At 32.0% G+C, this 19,808-nt stretch overlaps 4 protein-coding genes across 7 annotated transcripts in view; 1 reads left to right on the top strand and 3 right to left on the bottom strand.

Moving 5' to 3' along the window:
- The window catches only part of Top1 (DNA topoisomerase 1), a 9,549-nt gene extending 2,483 nt beyond the window's left edge, over positions 1-7,066 (bottom strand). Inside the window, exons 1-11 of the mRNA XM_029308799.2 lie at positions 6,679-7,066; positions 6,331-6,388; positions 5,261-5,636; positions 4,855-5,165; positions 4,638-4,774; positions 4,348-4,545; positions 3,989-4,162; positions 3,812-3,900; positions 1,683-2,659; positions 765-1,215; positions 1-138 (exon numbers count right to left, since the gene is read on the bottom strand). The exon at positions 1-138 is cut by the window's left edge and continues 12 nt beyond it. Of these exons, the coding sequence (XP_029164632.2) occupies positions 1-138; positions 765-1,215; positions 1,683-2,659; positions 3,812-3,900; positions 3,989-4,162; positions 4,348-4,545; positions 4,638-4,774; positions 4,855-5,165; positions 5,261-5,636; positions 6,331-6,388; positions 6,679-6,720 (2,951 nt within the window). The 5' untranslated portion in view covers positions 6,721-7,066. The remainder of the gene's footprint in view (positions 139-764; positions 1,216-1,682; positions 2,660-3,811; positions 3,901-3,988; positions 4,163-4,347; positions 4,546-4,637; positions 4,775-4,854; positions 5,166-5,260; positions 5,637-6,330; positions 6,389-6,678) is intronic.
- A 1,176-nt stretch (positions 7,067-8,242) lies between these two features.
- Rnmt (RNA guanine-7 methyltransferase) lies at positions 8,243-11,846 on the bottom strand. The gene is made up of 8 exons (XM_029308778.2): positions 11,496-11,846; positions 10,901-11,069; positions 10,630-10,831; positions 10,009-10,268; positions 9,724-9,905; positions 9,137-9,349; positions 8,692-8,900; positions 8,243-8,573 (listed from the first exon to the last, which is right to left on the bottom strand). The coding sequence occupies exons 1-8, from the start codon at positions 11,549-11,551 to the stop codon at positions 8,494-8,496; spliced, it is 1,371 nt and encodes a 456-aa protein (XP_029164611.1). The 5' UTR covers positions 11,552-11,846; the 3' UTR covers positions 8,243-8,493.
- Positions 11,847-12,080: 234 nt separating this feature from the next.
- LOC114935870 (uncharacterized) lies at positions 12,081-15,880 on the top strand. 2 transcript variants are annotated; one of them, XM_029308787.2, is made up of 5 exons: positions 12,081-12,416; positions 12,636-12,745; positions 12,924-13,435; positions 13,698-13,850; positions 14,194-15,880. In XM_029308787.2, exons 3-5 carry the CDS (start codon positions 13,022-13,024, stop codon positions 14,488-14,490), a joined length of 864 nt encoding a protein of 287 aa, XP_029164620.1. In that variant the 5' UTR covers positions 12,081-12,416; positions 12,636-12,745; positions 12,924-13,021; the 3' UTR covers positions 14,491-15,880. The 2 variants fall into 2 exon arrangements, with proteins under 2 accessions (XP_029164620.1, XP_029164621.1); XM_029308788.2 differs by having other exon boundaries at positions 12,093-12,133.
- On the bottom strand, positions 14,420-19,408 carry LOC114935871 (uncharacterized). Of its 3 annotated transcripts, XM_085480438.1 has the most exons (6): positions 19,175-19,408; positions 18,778-18,956; positions 17,853-18,292; positions 17,507-17,709; positions 17,271-17,410; positions 14,420-17,023 (listed from the first exon to the last, which is right to left on the bottom strand). In XM_085480438.1, exons 3-6 carry the CDS (start codon positions 18,215-18,217, stop codon positions 16,127-16,129), a joined length of 1,605 nt encoding a protein of 534 aa, XP_085336564.1. In that variant the 5' UTR covers positions 18,218-18,292; positions 18,778-18,956; positions 19,175-19,408; the 3' UTR covers positions 14,420-16,126. The 3 variants fall into 3 exon arrangements, with proteins under 3 accessions (XP_085336564.1, XP_029164622.2, XP_085336565.1); XM_029308789.2 differs by having other exon boundaries at positions 18,778-19,408; XM_085480439.1 differs by lacking the exons at positions 18,778-18,956; positions 19,175-19,408 and having other exon boundaries at positions 17,507-17,722; positions 17,853-17,997.
- Between the last annotated feature and the right edge of the window lie 400 nt (positions 19,409-19,808).

Here is a 19,808-nt window from a genome sequence, read left to right on the forward strand (position 1 = left end):
ATTCTGGGATCAAGATAGTTCAGCTTAGAAGTACCCAGCGCGATCTCTTTGTTTTCTTCTCGATCTGTCGCCTGGACTTCCAATTTTGTCAATTGTTCCTTCAATCTTTCCAATTGTTTTTTCTTCTTCTCGTATGTTCTGTAAAAGAATAATGGACAATTAATTCATGTGGCAGATATATTTACATCATGTCCAAGCCGCGTTATATAAAAAAATTAAATATAAGGAAAGAATATTTATAAAAAAAACCGACTTTAAGTCTTAAAAACCGCTCTTGAGCCTCACTGCAACCATATTACGAGTTATAACAGAAATTAAAAGCAAGAAATCATATGAATTCTATTAAATAAAACTGTAAATCTTCAATGCAAAAATCTAGTTTTGTTGAAAATGTAAAATACATGTACTTATTAATGCAAGTAACGAAAAAAAAAATTTCTGGTGTATTTTATTCATCCATATTATCGAACGAATGGTCGCATTAAAAAAAACTTTTATTTTGATGTATTTCGCAAAAATAAAACTTATATTTCTTTCAATATGACATCAAAAGAGACCAGGAGCCTTAAATTATATAAAAATATAAATTTATCAGATATTTATCCCAATAATCTACATACATACGTACGTACGTACGTACGTACATACATACATACATACATACATACATATATATAATGTATTGTGATTATGGCTTTTAAAGATTTATATATTTGAAACGATATGATATCTAGAGACTGTATAATAAATGAAAAATTACGTACACTTTCTCCTTTACCGAACCGTGTTTAGCATCCCGTTTGGCGTCCTTCACTTGCAATTCGCACTCGGTTATCGCTTCTTTTTTCGCATCAATTTTTGCCTTCAGATTTTCCATGGATTTCGCGTGCGTTTTTGGTACGGAACGCTGATGATTACATAGTATAGCGACGGCGCGATTAGCCCGATTGTACGAAAGAATCTTCTCCGCCTCCGTGTCATTCGGGTCAGTCAGTTTGTCAAGTTGCTGCTGCAACGTCCATGACGCGTTATAAGTTCTGAACACTTTGGCGGTGAGACCTTCCATTAGTTCATTCAAGTGTTTGTTCATCACAGTAGTATTCAGACGATCAAACAAATCATCCCCTGGTGATTTATTCTCCATAAAGAGTTGCAAGTTCTTAAAGACACGTTTTTCCACCGGCACTTCATTGTAGTATCGTATAGAATCTTTACCTATAAAATTATTTTCTTGTCAACATTACATGAAATCGAGAAAAATACGACATACAATATATAAAAAAAGATAGCTTATAATGTTTTATACAATATACAATATCATAAACAAAATATAAAATAAAATAATGTTCTTTTCGCTGTATAACTATGTCCGACACAAAATACATACTCTGATTAAAGAAGTTTAATCTATGAAAAGTCATCAATTTTTAATTGCTTATGCAGCTTATGAATAACTAAAAAGCTACAAATTTTTTACATATTTAATATTTAAAAAATTAAAAAATTAATTATACAAATTGAAAAAGTACGTTACTGAAATTTAAATCCTGCGTGCGCGTGCGTACATATGTGTGCGTAAACTGTCTCTCTTACTCATAATTTTATGAAAATAATTTTTAATATATATGATATTAAGAAATACAATGATGTTAATTATATATATTAATTTCGAGAGAATTTACCTAAGAAATCGAATATAACCAGATATTCTTTGCCGTCTTTGCCATGCTCGTGCAACTTGATGTGCTCTACTCGCAACGAACAGCAGCCCACAGTGTCCGCCTGATCCTCATCCTTTTCATTACCAGCTCTGAGTGCCAGCTTGTCAATAAAATACAGGGCAACGGCACGTTGCCTGATACGCATTTCTTTGCTCTTCCAATCCTCTCGATACTCCGCACGAATTTTGTCGATCGATTGCGCCAGCTTCCGCGCCGTCTCGTACTTCTGCCAATCCTTTTCGCCTTTGAGTTTGCTGGACGGATTCAGCATCACATATTTTACTTGACCTTGAATATTCTCCGTCCAAGACGCGAGCCATGTAACATTAGGATCGTGTCGCACCTCTTTCCACTTGTGGCCGACCGGTGGTTTTGGTATATTTGAATCTTTTGAACAATTGATGAGCACATCCTCTGGCAGTACTCGCTTCTTTAGCTTGCCCATCTTGGGATGCTCGCCACGGCCTCTAAACAAGCCAGGTGGTTCTATCTTAAAATTGCCAATTTTCTCCTTGTGACCATCGATAGTGCAAAAACCATATTCCTTCTGAATCTCTTCATTCTTCTCCTTAATCTTCTGTTTATCTTCTTTTGTCATCGCCTTGCGTTCTTCGCTCTTTTGCAAGAAGTATGCATGCATCTCTTTAAAATTACACTTGGATAATTCGGTGATTTTGGCGCGTTCCGATTCAGTCATCACCTCCCGCCAATCATGAAAAAAATTATTGTTGAAAGCATCCTTGGTCGTATAGTCATGGTCCAGCATACGTGCATAGAAAGTTGCAACCTCTTCTGTATCCTGACTCAGCTTCATCTCTTTGCCATTGTAATAAAACTTTATACTGGCTGGCAATGGTTCATAGGGCGGTGCAAACACTGGTCCCTTGTGCTCCAAAAAATGCCATTTTGTGCCATCGCTTTTCTTCTCCTCTTCCCACCTAAAGAAAGCATTTAACATTAAATTATTGTTGAGTGACTTTAAATATAGAAAAATTGTTACGATGCAAGATGGATGTTATACATAATATACATATAAAGATAAAAAAACATTGTTACAGATTAGCAAGGTCACCTCTCAAATGGCTGATGTTTTCTTATTTTATAACTATAATTATAACTGCTTCTAGCATTGCATTTTGTGAAGAAATAAATTATATTTTTTATATGATTCTTCATTATATTCTATTATCACATTCACACCTTTTATGAAGAAAAATTCACACATACACACACACACACACTATATACACACATAATATTCGAACAGACAAAGATATAGAGCACAAAAATATAGGTTATGGCACACTGCAATATCCAATATATAGGAACTCCAATTCTGACTTTTATCCCTAGATAATATATATAATAGTGATGCATCTATTGCACAATACAAAAGTACAGTAATAGTATCTATTCTATGTTCCTATTGGTGAATATCTTCTCTATTCCCTATTACTATTGGTGGATATATTTCCTGCACTTTTATACTGGCGCAATAGGCACTCTTATTGAATATCTCCTGCATATCGGATGCGTGCGCAGTTTGGTGGAAGCCTACGGTTTTTGAAACGGTGAAAATAACGAAAGCGAAGAAATTTACTAGAGTAGCTACAATTTCATTTAAAATCTAATAAATTTGTCCACTTTTGTAATTTTTACCTCTTTTCAAGAATCGTAATAGACCTCCAAATATGAATTTGATTTTGAATTATAAAAATAAATCGAGATATGAATTCACACAATGTACAATGGAATCGATTGTGTATCACACAACTTCGTGAGTGAAAATTTAAAAAATGAACGAATTTGTCAATTTAGATCAATAAAGATGTAAATTTTCAAACTCGCTCATTTTTTTAAATTTTTACCCAGTTGAATGATACACAATCAACCCTCAAATCACATGCAGAAAAGAAGTCACTGCTTTAGCACAAAACTTGTAAATTATGAATACACACAAATTACGAATACACTCCGTTTGACACTACTTTCACTTCAAAACGTTTCATTAACCAATCAGAGTAAAAAATTTTGCACTTTAAAGCGAAAATAGCATCGAGTGGAGCGCACCTAATTTTGAATGTTTATACCATTTCCAAACTTCTTGTTTCTCTTCTTGCTTCTTTTTTCTCGGACTGGTACTTTCCCCTTTTAACTTTGCAGATTTTTTCTTCGATTTCTGTAATAAATATACTGTGAAGTGTATTTCATAGATTTTTTCCACAGCTAATTCATAAAAGACATAGCGGAGAAATTTTTATCTATACCTCTTCAGATTCTACTTCAGAATCGTCGTCCTCTCCATCGTGTTTTCGTTTCTTCTTCTTGATCTTCGAGCTGGTCATTTTTTTAGGTTTCTTGCGCGCCGACAGAGGTACGTCTTCATCTTCCTCCGATTCGATTTTTCTCTTTAAACTCGGCGATACTTTCGACCTCGAGGACTGCATCGATACACATTTAATTAAAAGATTAAATAATATAAAAATTACGAATAAGTAATAATTTACTTTAAGATGTGATGAAATATTTATACTCTGACACAAAAAGTATAAAAATGATCAACGATAAAATAATTGACAAACTACTTTCTTTTACTTCTGCATTGCTATAATTAAAGCGAAATTACTAATGGTTGATCTTCTTCAGAGTCCTCTTCCGTTTTTAAGGTCGTATTGTGAAGATCTGATAGCCTGGTATCGTTTCCGTCCGTCGAGTCCATATCTTCCTTAACAGCTTCCTCGTCATCGTCCTCCTCTTTAATATAGAGTGGTCGTTCACCACCACTGTCATCATCATCCTCCAGTTCTAATTGCGTCATAGGTTCCTAAAAAAAAGTTTTGCTTCGCACAGTTTCTCTTCATTTTCATAATCTTTTCAATAAACACTCGCGACACGTAATAGCAAATAAAATCTTACTTCCTTTATCTCTAATTTGACTTCATTATAATGAAATCTTTCGTTGGTTACATGATTCAACTTTACATCCGTTTCTTCCTTTATTTTAATTTCTTCCGCATCCTTATCCTTTTTTTCCTTTTCGTCACGATGTTTAGCTAGAATTGGAGCGCGAGTGATTAAGGAAAGTAAAATCAGATATTTACGCAGACATATTTCTATTTTTATCACTACTTACATTTGTCTTTATCATGTCGGTGGCGATCTTTATCTTTTTCATGACGATGCTTATCCTTACTGCTGGACGAACTTTCTCTATGCTTGTCTTTGTCTTTCTCCGACGAACGATGTTTCTCTTTATCGCCCGAAGAATGAGAAGTGGAATGTCGATCTTTATCTCTCTCGGATGAATGTTTTTTGCTCTCCTTGTCCTTCGAGATATTTCGATCCTTGTCTTTGTCGCGCGAACTAGAATTTAAGGAACTACTGTGTCTGTACTTATCTTTGTCTTTGCTCTTTGAGTCTTTGTCCTTAGAACTATTGTGATATCTGAAAGAAACATGTGTATAAATATTTTGCATTATGTATATGAATTAATCATTTATCGTTGATCAATTAATTACCACCTCTTCTCTTTATTTTACCTGTCTTTGCTCTTAGAACTTGAACTCGAACTCGATTTGTGATGATGTTCCTTGCTTTTATCTTTATCTTTGCTAGATGAACTGCTACTCTTGTGCTCCTTGTGCTCCTTGTGCTCCTTATTAGAAGAGCTCTTTTTATCTTTGTCCTTATCCTTATTACTGCTACTATCGTGTTTGTCCTTATCTTTCATAGAACTGGAACTATGTCTGTGCCTGTCCTTATCCCTATGTTCGCTCTTATGATTCTTCTCTTTCTCCTTACTCCTATCTTTGTCCTTATGATCCGATTTATGAGACCGCTCTTTGTCTTTATCTCTATGTTCGGACTTGTGTTCTCTTTTTTTATCGAAACCATTAGACATGCCATTGATATGATCTAGAAAAATCAAATGCAGATAAATTTTATACAACATAAAAACATATTAATTTAAGTTGTATATTTAAAAGTGTTGAAAATTTGGTATAATAACACGCAATAACAAGTATAAAACAAGTCATGTAGATATTAATTTTATTATAAAAGGAATAATAAAATAGACACTATTTTATTCTAAAAAAGTATAGTAAAAGAAAATCAACTAAAATTGATTGATTTACATTCGAAAAACTTAAGTAAATGCTTTGCATTCAATTCATTTTATTGAATCATTTGTATAAGACATGTATTCCGCCAAAAAATTAATTTAAGACGCGCGGATTCTCGTTTAAATTAGTATATCGCGAGTGTACACCCTAAGATGTTATATATAAAAATAAATCATGATCGACACAGAAAATTGAAAAAGGAAGTAGATGAGTCCATGTGCGTGAAATCCCGAATCTTGCCATCCGGCGCTTCTCACGGGAGATGGGACACGTGTCGACTCGCGTCGTTCGATCGGATAATCAGCCACCGAGGTGCTCGCTGATTTCAACTTGACATTCGGTATCGTCACATCCGATCGTTAATGCTTTGTTCGCTCTCTCTCTCTCTCTCTCTCTCTCCCTCCCCCTCTCTCTCTCTCTCATTCTCTCTCTTTCTCGCTCATCCGCGCGTTTGTCCTTATAAACACAATCGAGTAAAAACTTACCGCTATGATTCCCGGGGACGTCGCCGCCGCCGTCGCCGCTCTCCTTGGCCTTCTTTTCCTGAAACAGACGAGTCCGAATTGAATTATGAAAAGGTGAAAGATACTATGAAGATTCATGCGTCGATCGGATTTGACGTCTGTGGCCGAGTCGTAGAAACACCTCGATCTCGAGTGCTTACGCCACGATAGAGGACTTAGTCACAGACGCCATTTTGGGACTTAGAAAAATTTCGCGTCGGCACGATCGTGTCGCAACCAAGAGACGAGACCGCTCCCGTGACCGAATATCGCGAAAACGTGCACGTACGGGGTTGCGATGGTTTATGCGTATACGAAATATGTGCTTACCAGGTCCGCATTTATCTGCGACGCCGCTTGCTCGAGCTCCATTTCTCGAGATGAACGGTATGTGATAGACTGTGTAAGCCAACGCGGACGAGAGGGACCAGCGCTGTCGCCAATAGAGGGACAAGAAGCGAAGAGGACTGGACACGCACACAGCTCCAACCGTGTGCAAGTAGTTGTTTGTGTCTACACCGTCCCGTTGTAAAAGCACGAAACTGCGGCCGAGAAAGAGCGAGAGCGAGAAAGAAAGAGAGAGAAAGAGTGAAAGAAAGAAGTTTACTTATGCATTCTGCACCACAACTTGCCCGTTTCGTTGCAAGTCTGCCGAGCGACCACGAGCGACTATCTCTATGCGCCGTGCGCGCCGGAACGTCGCGCACCCACAGTCTAAGTGCTAGAAACGCGCGATCGCGCATGCTCCTGCTCGCCCCGCCTCTTTAATTTCCGAAGCACTCGCAACCGAACCCAACAATCGCTTCGCCCGATCTAGCCCGAAGCCCAAGGCCCGAACCGACGGAAGTCATTCACCGCGACGCTAAACCGATTGAAAAAACCGGAGTAGTCTCGTACTTACTGTCTCATGACTTATGAACGAGTTCAATTTCCAATTTTCCTTTATACGTACGAAAAAATCTTACGCCATCTAATTCGCGTATTCAATCGATTAATGTATTAATAGCCATAATTAATCAATTTTTTTGAACAAAATTATAATACATTGTATTATTGATTTTGATTACTGATTCATTTCTTGATCAAGAGACTTATTATTTCTCTCTTCTTTTCTTTTTAAGTCAAAAGAAATAAGTCTCGGCAAAAAAACCGAAAATGAGGTTAATTGTCCATTTACAAAAAAATAACGATACAGTTGAAAATAAATTTAAACATTATTTTCAATAACATCAAGATTTTAAAGTAAAAAAAAATATTTAAACATGATAATTTAGAAATTATTCTGTATACACTTTCACCTGTATTGATTTTTAGAATTATTTTATGAGATATTTCTCGTCGTCACGAAATAACTATTTTGATTGATTCAACTTCACACTTCACATTCAATCCTACAAAGTTGCATTCGATTGTACGTTCAATAATTTTCAACATTGGCGCGAAAAAAATTATGTCGATCTTTCTTCCTTTTCGTATATAATAAAATAACAAACAAATTTTCAGATGATTTTCGTAAAATGGTTATTTTTAAGAAATATAAATTAAAAGAAAATTGTTTTCAAGTAATGCGCAATTTTTATAAATTATTTTTATAATATAAATAAGATACATAAAATGGATAATTTTATTAAATCTATCGTTTATGATATCGTGTTTGATGAAAGATAAAATATATAGGACACTTCTTCCTGAGCTTTGCAAGCTAATTGTGTAAATTTTAGATAATTTAATATTACAGAAAAAAATTATTCAGAGTTTTACAAATTATATTTACAGATTATATATTTCCAATAATTTCTTATATATTTTAAGATTATATTTCATATTTATTATTATAAATCATTCGTGTAATACTAAAAAATTTCTTGCATTTGGAAAGAATCAAATCTTAATATAAGTGACAAAAAAATTGTCTTTATTTCAATAATTTAAATTTCTAATGTTTTCTAATGTTTCTTGATGAGATTTTTACATGATTGTCAGTCTCTATAAAACACAACTACAGTTTTACAAGTATCACACGGATGATATCGTACTATAATAAGCCATCTATAGTAACAAAGTTTTTTTGTTGTAATGTAAAATCAGTAGTCGATAAAATTATTCTTTCGCTGCAATTTACCTATTTTTCTAAACTTCTATGCTTTACAACTTCACATACTCTGGTTTTCCCTCACTGTTCCAGATGGTCTTCATTTTTCGAAACGCAAAGATTGCATATAATGCTGTAAAAAAAATATTTTTATTAAAAATCTAAAGTCAGATTGATCCGAATTCTTATCTTTATCATGTTTATTTTATATTATAATTTTATTAATTTTATATTATAATTTTTATACTAACAAGTAACTTCCCATTCCGACTGCGAGAGAGTGCCGATCTTGCGATGATTGGCGGGCAGGTTCTGCATATATCGAACAGCATGTTGATAGTCTTGCTCTGGATCGCCGAGCAAAGGTGCTTCGTGATATGGCGGATAAGTTTCCAGTGCTTGCATGTTCCCTAGAAGAGATCTACCTTCTTCTTTAAAACGTTCATAATACTCATCAAATCTGAAAAAAAGAAAAAAATATTTTTTTTCTTCTAATATAATTTAAATTAAAAATTGAGTAAGTCCACAAACTTTAATTGATTTAAATGCATCATAATAAAAAATTGATTGATTGTGAAATAATTATTTACAAATATTTACACACGAAACATTAATAGATTTAAATAAATATATTCTCGCCTTTCCCTCTCTATCTCCCTCCCCTCCCTCCCTCTTCCTTCTCTCTTTTTCTCTCACCTTTCAAACGTTATTAACTCGAGACCATGCTTTAAAGCCAATTTGCACAGAGTTGGCAGGTGCACTAAGAACTCTGGACAATCAACCACGCCGTCCAAGTGAAAATTATATTTGGCGCCAAAGAGTGGTGGTTTCATCTTGTCCTCGCATATAAATTCGATGCTATATACATCATTGCCGAATTTATTACTATCGCATTTTTGCCATCTAGAACTAGATATTATAAAAAAAGATAAGCATATATATATATATATATATATATATATATATATATATGTGTTATATTTTTTACATATAAAAAAATTTGTGCAATATATACTTTTTTTAGTTGAAGATGGATTAAAAAAACTTTAGAAATTAAAGTCAAAATTATAAAATTGTATAATATATAATTTGACCTAAAAGAAATTTAATATTATTGAATTAATATTATTTCATTATAATTACTTATAACTGTAATTTAATTATAATTATAAATTAGAATATACAATGTATTTTATATTCTGATATATCAAAATAATGATGTATTTAAGAAAAAATAAAGTTTTAAAAAACCAGATATATATAAAGAAAAAGTAAAAACATACACTAGATCGTACGCGTCTGGAATGGTTCCGATAAAATAGCCACCAGGCTTGAGACTCTCGCCAGCGTTCCGAAGCATGCATTCCGCTTGCGGTAGGGATTCAAAGCTGTAGTGAAATGCAAATTGGCAACTGACAAAATCTAACTGCATACTGGGATCCATATACTTCTCTCTCAAACGAACCTGCAACAATTCTGATTAACCAAATTCCATTGACAAATGCATTTCTTGCAAAGATTAAATTGCAAATAGTGTGATTTACAAGATGAAAATATATATCTTCTACCTTTGTACAATCAGCTGTTATAAACTCTGCAGTAAAAATGGGAGCAAAACCTCTATCTTTAGAACCTTTCCTGTTCATCATGTCATTGTACCGTTGCTGACACTGTTCCAATGACACTTGTGCTATATCCGCACAAATCAGATGTGAAATATTAGCCTTTTTCCACTTGAGAAGATCTCCCCCCTTCCCGCAGCACATATCCAACACTCTTAGCGAAGCACCGAAATTCTTACCTTGCTTCAACTTAACAACATATTCATCTGTGATTAATAATATAACAATAAGTTAATTCACTTGCACCATATTATCTAATTGATATAAAATATTAAAAAACTGACAGATTTAAATCATAGAATCAATAATAAAAATCAATAACTTAAATTTAATATTTTTGGAGATATTTATAAGAGATCAAAGTGGAATTTTAATTTTGACATTTACAATTATTGTAATTATGTAATAATAATTGTTTGAACTCTCATTTTTTTATATATTTATTTTAGATTTCTTCTTTTTGATCATTGTTTTCACATGATCATTTTTTTATTATTAGGTGTTATTTGATATATTTGATGATTAAGATTGATTTTGTTCAATTAACAATTAAAAATTAATACTTACGTATAAGCATGCTTTTAATCCAGTTGTTAAAATTTCTCATGTATATAATGCGACTTTGATTTCTATATGAGAGTCCTTTTTCCTCTAGCATATTATAATGTTCAGCTACAAAAGCTGTATTGTCAACAATTCTGCTTATATTAGAGTTATCACTTTTTTCATTACCTCCAGATATTGTCAAATCTGAGGGAGTACTCACACTCTGCAATAGGAAAGACATCAACAATTCTTAGCATTCATAGCAAATAAATATACATTCAAAAAAACTTACAGCAGATACAGTATCTTCGTCAATATCATGCTTGACCACTTTGGATGGATGTTCACAATCGGATGATAATTTGCGCTTCTTACTCTGAGAGCTCTTTAAATCTATATTTTTGTCTGTTTCTGACATGATTTCCCTCTTTGGCAAAGTGGGACTGCACTTTTCTGTGTCGCTAAAAGTCATATTTTCTTTTTAATTATATGTTACTTCTTTCATATTCGAATAAAAAGTACATGAACATTGTACAAACAAATTAATTAATAATTTTATAAAAAAGAACTATTCACATACATCTATCCTCGATGGGACAGCAATATAAAGCTTTGAAATTAAAAACATTCATTATTGATTTATAAAATCTGTCTATCTTTATAAAATTTATATAATTGTATCATAAAAAAATTTAATATATAGAATTAAAGAAATGTATGTGTGCGTCGTGTGAGCACATGTGAAAAAATGTTATATATCATAAATGTTTTACATAAACATATATTCAATCCATGTTATGCTATAATGTTAAATGTAGGGGGGAAAGAGGGAGGAAGGGGGGAGGGAGGGAGAGAGAGAGAGAAAATATAGGAAATATATAGAAAACCTTGTATGCTGCTTCTCTTCCGTCTTCTCTTTAGTTTTCACATGAAGTGTCGACATGTCAACAGTTCGATATATAGATAGTAAATATAGATATGTATTATATAGAATAAAAAATTATTAGGATGTCAAAAACACGAAAAACACCTCCGGGTCATTCCTATGAATCCTATGCACTTCAAATTCAAAAACACACAAGAACGCGAGAAATGTAAAGTCTCACACCGACGAAAAACGTTTTATCGCTCGTCTGAATATATAATGAATAATGATACACAGTAGCACAATATGAGAATAGCCAAAAATCGGATATAAATTGATATAAATTTTTTTGTGCGCATGCGTTAAAAAAGCACAGACTTTTATATTACTAGACTGTTAACTCCAACTAAGAAGCAGCACATTGCAATAGGGTGCAATCCCATGAAATACCACGCTATACAAAAGCGCAATCAAGCGCGAGCATTTTTATTGGCGGATATTTTTATTCCTATTGGCTGTTGTCTGGCATTGTAAAAGTGCCTTTAGATTTTAGATTTACTACATTATTGTAGACTTGACCTAAAAATCGAATGTACGTGTATGTATATATATGTTTATAGTATCTCTCTCGATCTATGGGCAAGTTTAGGTTATAAAAGTGTAAATATTACGGCAATTTTCGAGTTTTCCGCCTTTCTATCGCAAATTATTTAACTACGCTCAAACGAATCAATCGAAAATCTTCATTTAATTAATGATCTATATGCAATTTTTGCATTGTAAATTATTAAATATTAAATTGGATTTCAATTAGTTACGAATAAATTATTTCATGAATTATTTCATGAATTAACCATACATACATACATATTTCAATTATATGAATTATTTCATGAATTGATTGTACGTACATACATACATATGTCATCAAATAAAATACTAGGTATCTATAATTTATTTCTAAAAAGTTTAAAAAGAATATATTTGCAACATACATATATATATTTGTTATCATGTAACAAAATATTATTATGTCACAAAAAGAAAAAGGAAAAAGGTTTATAACAAAAAATTTCTGGAGAAATGCTTTGTTTACCAGTGTTGCCACTACGCACAAGTGATTGTAAAGAAAAAATTATCAAAAGTTATTATTTTTGTTTAGGTGCCTATGGATGAAAAGAATATGCGCCAAATGTTCATTGTTTTTTGTTTGTATATGTTATACAATATTAAGGATGTAATGACAGAGCACAACTTTGATTAACAAAATTGGTAAGTGATTCTTAATCTCTTACATAAACATATACATATTCTCATCTATTATCTTATCTAGATTCGTCACACATGATGCTCTTATCTATCAGCTTATGTGAAATTCAATAAGAGTTCTAGATAAATAATATTATATTTAATTGGTATGAAAAATCTGTAAAAAGTATTTCTTTTCCAGTTACTCCAAATATTCAAGCTTGTAAAATTAATTCGAGGAGAGAGAAAAAGAAACAAAGTGAAAAATCTACTGTATCTGCTTATCAGACTGAGGCTTACATGCATTTTATCGCTATGGACAGTTTTCCCACACAAAATTATGAGAATAAAATGGAAACATTTGAGACATACAATGAATCTATAGTTACTGCTGCAAATCACCAACGTGAGATCGATCAAACTCAGTCCATGAACAGTCAAACACCTACCCAACAGATGCAAGTGCAAAGTCAGGAGAATCGTGACACATTGGTACTGCAGCAACAACAGCAGACACATCAAATAACGCAGATTCAGCCAAACACTCAACAGAGTACGTCTCTTACTCCAATCAGATTACCCGCTATATTAGATGGAGAGTATTTTACAGTGACCAGAGTAGAGGACACCAATGTTACTGTGCGTTGTCAGCAATGTCAGAAATTGTTGAATGGCAATCTGAAGTCTACTGGCAATTTTCTGAGTCATATAAAGGTAAATTAGAATGTAAATTCATTTTGAAAAAGAAAAAAATTTTATAAAATTATAATAAGAAAAGAACTACTGAAAACATTTATTGATATTGTGTATCTTCGCATTTAATTTCTTTTTTTTTTATAGTTGTGATTAAGTTTAATTGAAATTATAAATCAAAGACTGCATTCAGGCTCTTATTGAATCTTTTCTTATCATTATAAAACGATTTATTATTACAAACAATATATCATGAAAACTTTTATTATTATTATTATTGTAGCGATTGCATCCATCTTTGATTGAGAAAATAAGATGTAAATCTAATCAAAGGAAACCAGCAATGGTATACATCGATTCAGTGTCGCCTGATAAATGTTCTGAAATAGTGCGAACAAAGCGTGTAGTGCTACAAAATAAAAAGCGCTGCAAAACGGTAAGCATAATTGTTCCTCAATTTTTGCTATTTTTAATGCAGATCGACTTGCTGTTTTATATATGGATGCAAAAATTAAAATATAAACTATACATTTAATTATAAATTTTATATAAAATATAAAATTTATTAAAAGAAAGAAATAAAAATTTATGTAGTCAGATTAATTTATAATAATTAAATTTTTTAATTGATTTTAAACAAAAACAAAATTTATACTTGTGATTATCTAAATTTTCTTTGGGTCGTTTATCTTTCATTTATAAATATAATTTTATACACAAGTTTCTTTTTATATTTACATTGTAATTAAATTAATATATTCATATATATATGCATACAGGAAGAATGTTCAGCCGAAAACGAAGAATCTTATGATCACCAATCCACTGATTGGAGCGATACGTCACTAGTTCGACGACGATCTGAGGAAACGGAATCTACAGATTTGTCTCTGAGAATACCACATAATAATTCGTTCGTAATGGAGGACGAATATGACGCGATCGGTCGTAATGTCGCGGCGAAACTTAGAAACATGAGATTGGATCAAAGAATAATAGCCGAGAAATTATTAAATGATATTTTATTTGAGGCTCAGCTTGGTAATCTTCACAGAGGTTCGAATATTCATGTGTGAGGAAGAAAGATTTACATGCATGTAAATGGTCGCTCGATATTTATCTTTTAACAAATGATCAATCTCTTGCTTAATAAATTCCAGGCAATGAGATTAATAAAATTATGACATGCATACATAAACACACACATACACAAATGTGCTCATTGTAGAATGAACTACTTTCTGAAAAAAGTAGACGATACTAGACTGTGTTCTAACTTTATTGAAAAACAAATGTTTATATTATGATTCTCCCCTTTCTCTCTCTCTACACACACACACACACACACACATATATATATATATATATATATATATATATATATATATATATATATATATCAGAGGGTTATATCTTATATATAATCTGTTACGCAATTATCTAAAAGATCATCTTTGGATTTTCAAAGAAAAGATTAGATATATATATTCCGAATTCTCAAAAATTTATACATATATTTACAATATTTTATTCCAAACAACAGTCTGAGAAAATGGTTTAAAATCGTTCAATCGCACGATATTTAAACAGTTGTCTGTTTGTGAGCTGCGCGTACACCAGCTAATTTGATTTTTTTATGGGAAATTCTTATAAATACCCTCCGACTCCTGCAAAAGGGTTGAAGGATAGGACCGAATTCTTAACCGTTAAAATCCTGTGAATATCTTACTCGGGCTGTTTACGCAGGATACCTAACGTGACTTGCATCGCTTCGGAGCTAGGTGACATACGTACAATTCACAATTGTATAAAGATATCCTGATTGTGTGTGTGTGTGTGTGTATGTGAGTAGCTTAAAATTCTTATATTTAAAAATAAAAACTATTGTTACTTAATTTTTCAAGAGAATTTTTCTATAGTATTTTTATTCACGAATTTCGATATACTTCGATATACTCTGTGTTTATATATATATATATATATATATATATATATAAAGTATATATAGAGCCATTCTTTTTTTATATATAAATGTATATAATACTGTAAATATCTCCATAATATACTTAAAGTATACTTAAAGTATATTATTAAAAAGTGAAAAAAACGTGCTGCCTGTGAAGTATTAGAATGGTGCAAAAGATATAACTTTTTACTCAAACTCACTTTGATTTGCTATTAAGATTAACAAGCAAAATCAGAAATTTCTTCAAGAAAAAAAACCGTATATTTTTTCCTACGTGAACATATTTAATGGTGAGCTTACACTTTGATTAATTCGAATTGTACTTTCGTTTAAATTTATATCAAACTCCTTTTGCACCAATCTAATAAATAACTGTGACTATGTCTAAAAGTCTTTCTACACTAATCATTGTTCTACGAATAATATAAGACTGCAGTCACAATTGTAATATATAACAATTACTTATAAATATATGTTTAATAAACATTTTTTGTATGAAATATTTTCTTTTTCAACACTTGAACACAACAAAAAATCTAAATTTTTATTAAAAATCAAAAGATAACATCTGTTAAAATGTAAATAAATTATAGAAAATCTCCACTATGCTTATTACTAACTTTTTTGATGAGATTTATTGATATTTAAAGAAAATTTGTTTGTAATTATAGTTAATTTATATTTTGCAGAAGAAGCAAAAAGAGCAGAAAGTTTTATCCAAAGACTATAGCTTTTTCTAACGGTTGTCAGCTGCTATACACTCTGCATTTTTTTGGCTTAAATATTGCATGATATACCATAGACGAGAGAATACAGAATGCCATGCTGGCAAAAATTATGCAAAATATGTAGGTATACCAGAATCCGTCCCAATCGGCGTTTAAATACCACATTAGCGTTAGTGTTGTGTTCTGCGCTATCACAAAGACATAGTACGGCAATGTCCACCAATCGGCGTATTTGAATTTGATCCGATATTCAATTAGACTGAATATGTAGACCAGACCAAGCCAGAAATTGACAATAAACGTGATCCCGTCGTAATATTTCGAATAATAAAAAAGATAGATCAACATGATGATGTAGTGCACACCTAGCACAGCCAGTAAGGACGCCGGATAAAATTCGTAAGCTACAGCAATGGCAAACACGCGTGCCAGGATAAAGAGAAACCACCAGAGGAAGGATAGAAATTTTCCTATCGGATCATCTTCTTCGAGACCTTTTTCGGAATATTTGCGTTTAGGAACTTTTAGACTCTGCGCACTGCTGCTTATCAGTCTTTGATTCGGTTCCAAAATCGCTGCTGTTTTTGCCGCTTCTTCCTCTTGATAAATGGAATCTGGACGAGGTGGTGCCGGGATATCCGGTACCGGAAGCGACGCGACCGTCGTGATTCCACGAAGCGGCATTGGCGGCGGTGTCACGCGCGCATTTTTCGGTGGTAACGGTGGAGTCACGGAAACTTGACGATACAACGATGCTACATGGGACTGATTCTGCTGCCAGTCATTTTCCGTAACCGGTTCTTCTTCCAGCGATCTTTCCGATGTCGTTAATTCGTGCGACACGACACTATCTTGTTTTTTTTCAAATAAGGGTAATGCTTGTAATGGCGCTTTTTCTTCGATATTGTTTAATTCCTAATTGAATAGAATTAACATAGTTTACTAACAATAATAAGTATATTATTTCAGTAACATCAAATAAATATATAATAATGCAAGTAATAAACAAAATTTATAAAGTAAATAATGGTTGCGTAAAGAAGAAAATTAAGTGCAAATCTACTGAAATTGTTAAATCTCTATTAAGATTATACAAATGAATAATAATTTTAATATTATTGGAATGTTATTTCTCTTTTTTTGTAAGTTGAATTAATAATACCTCAACACAGTACTTTTTCAGCCACATTGCCCAAGGAAGTTTTCTACCATTTATACGCTGGCTTTCGAATCTTTGAAAAGAAGCTGTCTCAATGGCCAGTATTACAATGGACATAAAGATGCAGAGCACTTGTACAGTCACTACAAATAAATTATATATACTCATTATTATATAAAAATAATAGATTTTGTGTCATATAAAATAATAGATGTGTATGTGTATATATACTAATATACCAGATTGATAACTGCGAGGTGCAGAACTCTGTCTGAAGAGCAAATGCATTTGAAAAACAGCTTGTGGAGCAGCTTGAAACCATGCTTGCAAGAAGAAGTATAACTCAATGGCTGCAGGTGCTGCAGCTACATTTAATGTTTTAACTCTTGCATCTCCAAATAAATTTATGGCATCCACGGAGAGTACAATTAGTCCTGCATATCTGTAAAAATAAACTACTTTCCCTACATAGCTATTAATTACAATCTATAAGCTAACAAATAAATAAACTATGTAAATATTATCTAACTTATTAATTAAATCAAAAATAATAAAAATTTGCTTATGCTGAAAATTAAGTATTACCTGTACAATACAAAAAACACAAATCCAATAAATTGAAGTACTTGAAGAGCAAACCATCCAACAACACCTTTTGATACTTTATCATCATCTGTCATCCACCAATCTGGTCTTGAAATTGTCAATATAAAGTATGTAAGTGCTGGGGCATACATAATTGCAATAGTGCAAACTCCCCATAATGAATTTTCTTCTTTGAAGTGTTGAATAGCTACTACTAAATCAGCAGCAAAATTAATTATATATATGAAACAATTGATTAATGCTGGTATGAGAAAGATTAGATATATTTGCTCGATTGACTTCAATGGAATCTTCATGCAACATGTAGATTTTCTATGGCAAAGTGTAGTGGACTCTGGTGCCATTGTCTTAGAATTAATAAATCTATCTCATTGTTCAGTTTAACAACACATACAAATGCCCTACAATCAGAGCTTTTTCTGAAAAAGAGGAATACAGTTAATGAAAAAAGCAATTAATGCAATTGTAATAAAAAGAGAATATTTTCATTATTTAAAATTGTACATTTTTTAAATACATTATACATTTTTACATACATTTTACACACACACACACACATTACTATGATATGTATATAATTATATATATATATAATAAATGTATATAGAATATGTATTTATTTTAATGTTTTAAAATAATGTAAAATTTTTAATATTATATTGAAAAAATGTATTACATAAATGTAATAAATAATTATAGTTTATACGCACGCACACGCACACAACACACATATACATATATTTATATACACATACATACATATAATATATACATGTGTGTGTGTGTGTGTGTGTGTAATTATATAACATATATTGTTAAAAATGTTAAATATTTATCATAATCAGAAAGAGAAAATATACTTAAAAATAGAAAAATAATAAACAATTAGTATAGCTATATTTACCTAAGATGATTAAAAATCAATTTTTTCGAAAGTCTTTAATTTATTCAAAACATTTCAGCAATAAAACTGCATTAGGTATATATTTCCATGTCGCATAGTCATACATACACTTCATAGTTATATGTTTCAATTTTTCATTAAAATATAGCACAATCATTATTAATATTCTTCCATTTACACTACAAATTTAAATAAAATATATGAAAAATTTTCTTTAGAAAAGAAGTAAATCATATAATGTCACGATTCGTGGGAAATGATGAGAAAGACAAATAGTATATTATATTGTATGTTATATGATTAATCTTGATTAGTCAACACGCCGAACAAACGGGGAAGATAATATTTTGATAAGCTTTTATTTCACAAAATATCGATATCATGTCGCTATTATTACACAGAAAGGTTATGGTCGTTATTTTATCAGTTTTATCATCGTTTATCACTCGTTTATTTTGACATAAACATACGCGGCAACGTGATACGCTAACCAATCAGCCTTTTCGCTTCTACCGGATAAGCTAAATGCGTATCGTATCTCCAGAACTTTAAGAAATCTTTTTGTCCTGATTGGTCAGTCAAACGCTTGCCGCGTCCTGTGTGCAGGAGCCATAATACAGGGTCTACAATAGGCTTGTTTTCTGTTCCTGCACTAACTAGTGCAATAAGTTAGAATGAGACATGTATATTTAGTCTCACTCTAAAGCGGGGAGCACACACTTTTGCATAGGCGCATAAGGCCGGGTCTACAATAGATGTAGTAAGCTCTAAGCCTTAAGAAATTGATCAATCACAGTCAATTATTCCCCTCATTCTTGATTGTGATTGGTGAATTTTTTAAAGCTTAGAGCTTACTACATTTGTTGTAGATCCGATCTAAGCGTAAACATAAGAATCTTGATTGGTCTATAAACGTATGCATAAGAAATTCAACCAATCGAATTTCAGTTCTGTGAAGTTAGCCTACCAAAATTAGATTTTCGAAGTTTCAATAATTGGAATCAATAGTTGGTCTTTTATTGATCATTGTT

The sequence above is a fragment of the Nylanderia fulva genome, unplaced genomic scaffold, assembly GCF_048542155.1.
Source record: "Nylanderia fulva isolate GAGA-0341 unplaced genomic scaffold, ASM4854215v1 Scaffold15, whole genome shotgun sequence".
Lineage (NCBI taxonomy): Eukaryota > Metazoa > Arthropoda > Insecta > Hymenoptera > Formicidae > Nylanderia > Nylanderia fulva.

Excerpts from the sequence above, each read along its gene's own strand:
- Rnmt (XM_029308778.2), bottom strand. The coding sequence starts at position 11,551 with ATGTCGACACTTCATGTGAAAACTAAAGAGAAGACGGAAGAGAAGCAG. Across the intron at positions 11,070-11,495 it reads GAAGAGAAGCAGCATACAAG|CGACACAGAAAAGTGCAGTC; the intron begins GTTTTCTATATA and ends TATGACTTTTAG. Across the intron at positions 10,832-10,900 it reads ACGAAGATACTGTATCTGCT|AGTGTGAGTACTCCCTCAGA; the intron begins GTAAGTTTTTTT and ends TTCCTATTGCAG.
- LOC114935870 (XM_029308787.2), top strand. The coding sequence starts at position 13,022 with ATGCATTTTATCGCTATGGACAGTTTTCCCACACAAAATTATGAGAAT. Across the intron at positions 13,436-13,697 it reads ATTTTCTGAGTCATATAAAG|CGATTGCATCCATCTTTGAT; the intron begins GTAAATTAGAAT and ends TTATTATTGTAG. Across the intron at positions 13,851-14,193 it reads ATAAAAAGCGCTGCAAAACG|GAAGAATGTTCAGCCGAAAA; the intron begins GTAAGCATAATT and ends ATATGCATACAG.
- LOC114935871 (XM_085480438.1), bottom strand. The coding sequence starts at position 18,217 with ATGGCACCAGAGTCCACTACACTTTGCCATAGAAAATCTACATGTTGC. Across the intron at positions 17,710-17,852 it reads GTGTTTTTTGTATTGTACAG|ATATGCAGGACTAATTGTAC; the intron begins GTAATACTTAAT and ends TTATTTTTACAG. Across the intron at positions 17,024-17,270 it reads TGAAAAAGTACTGTGTTGAG|GAATTAAACAATATCGAAGA; the intron begins GTATTATTAATT and ends CTATTCAATTAG.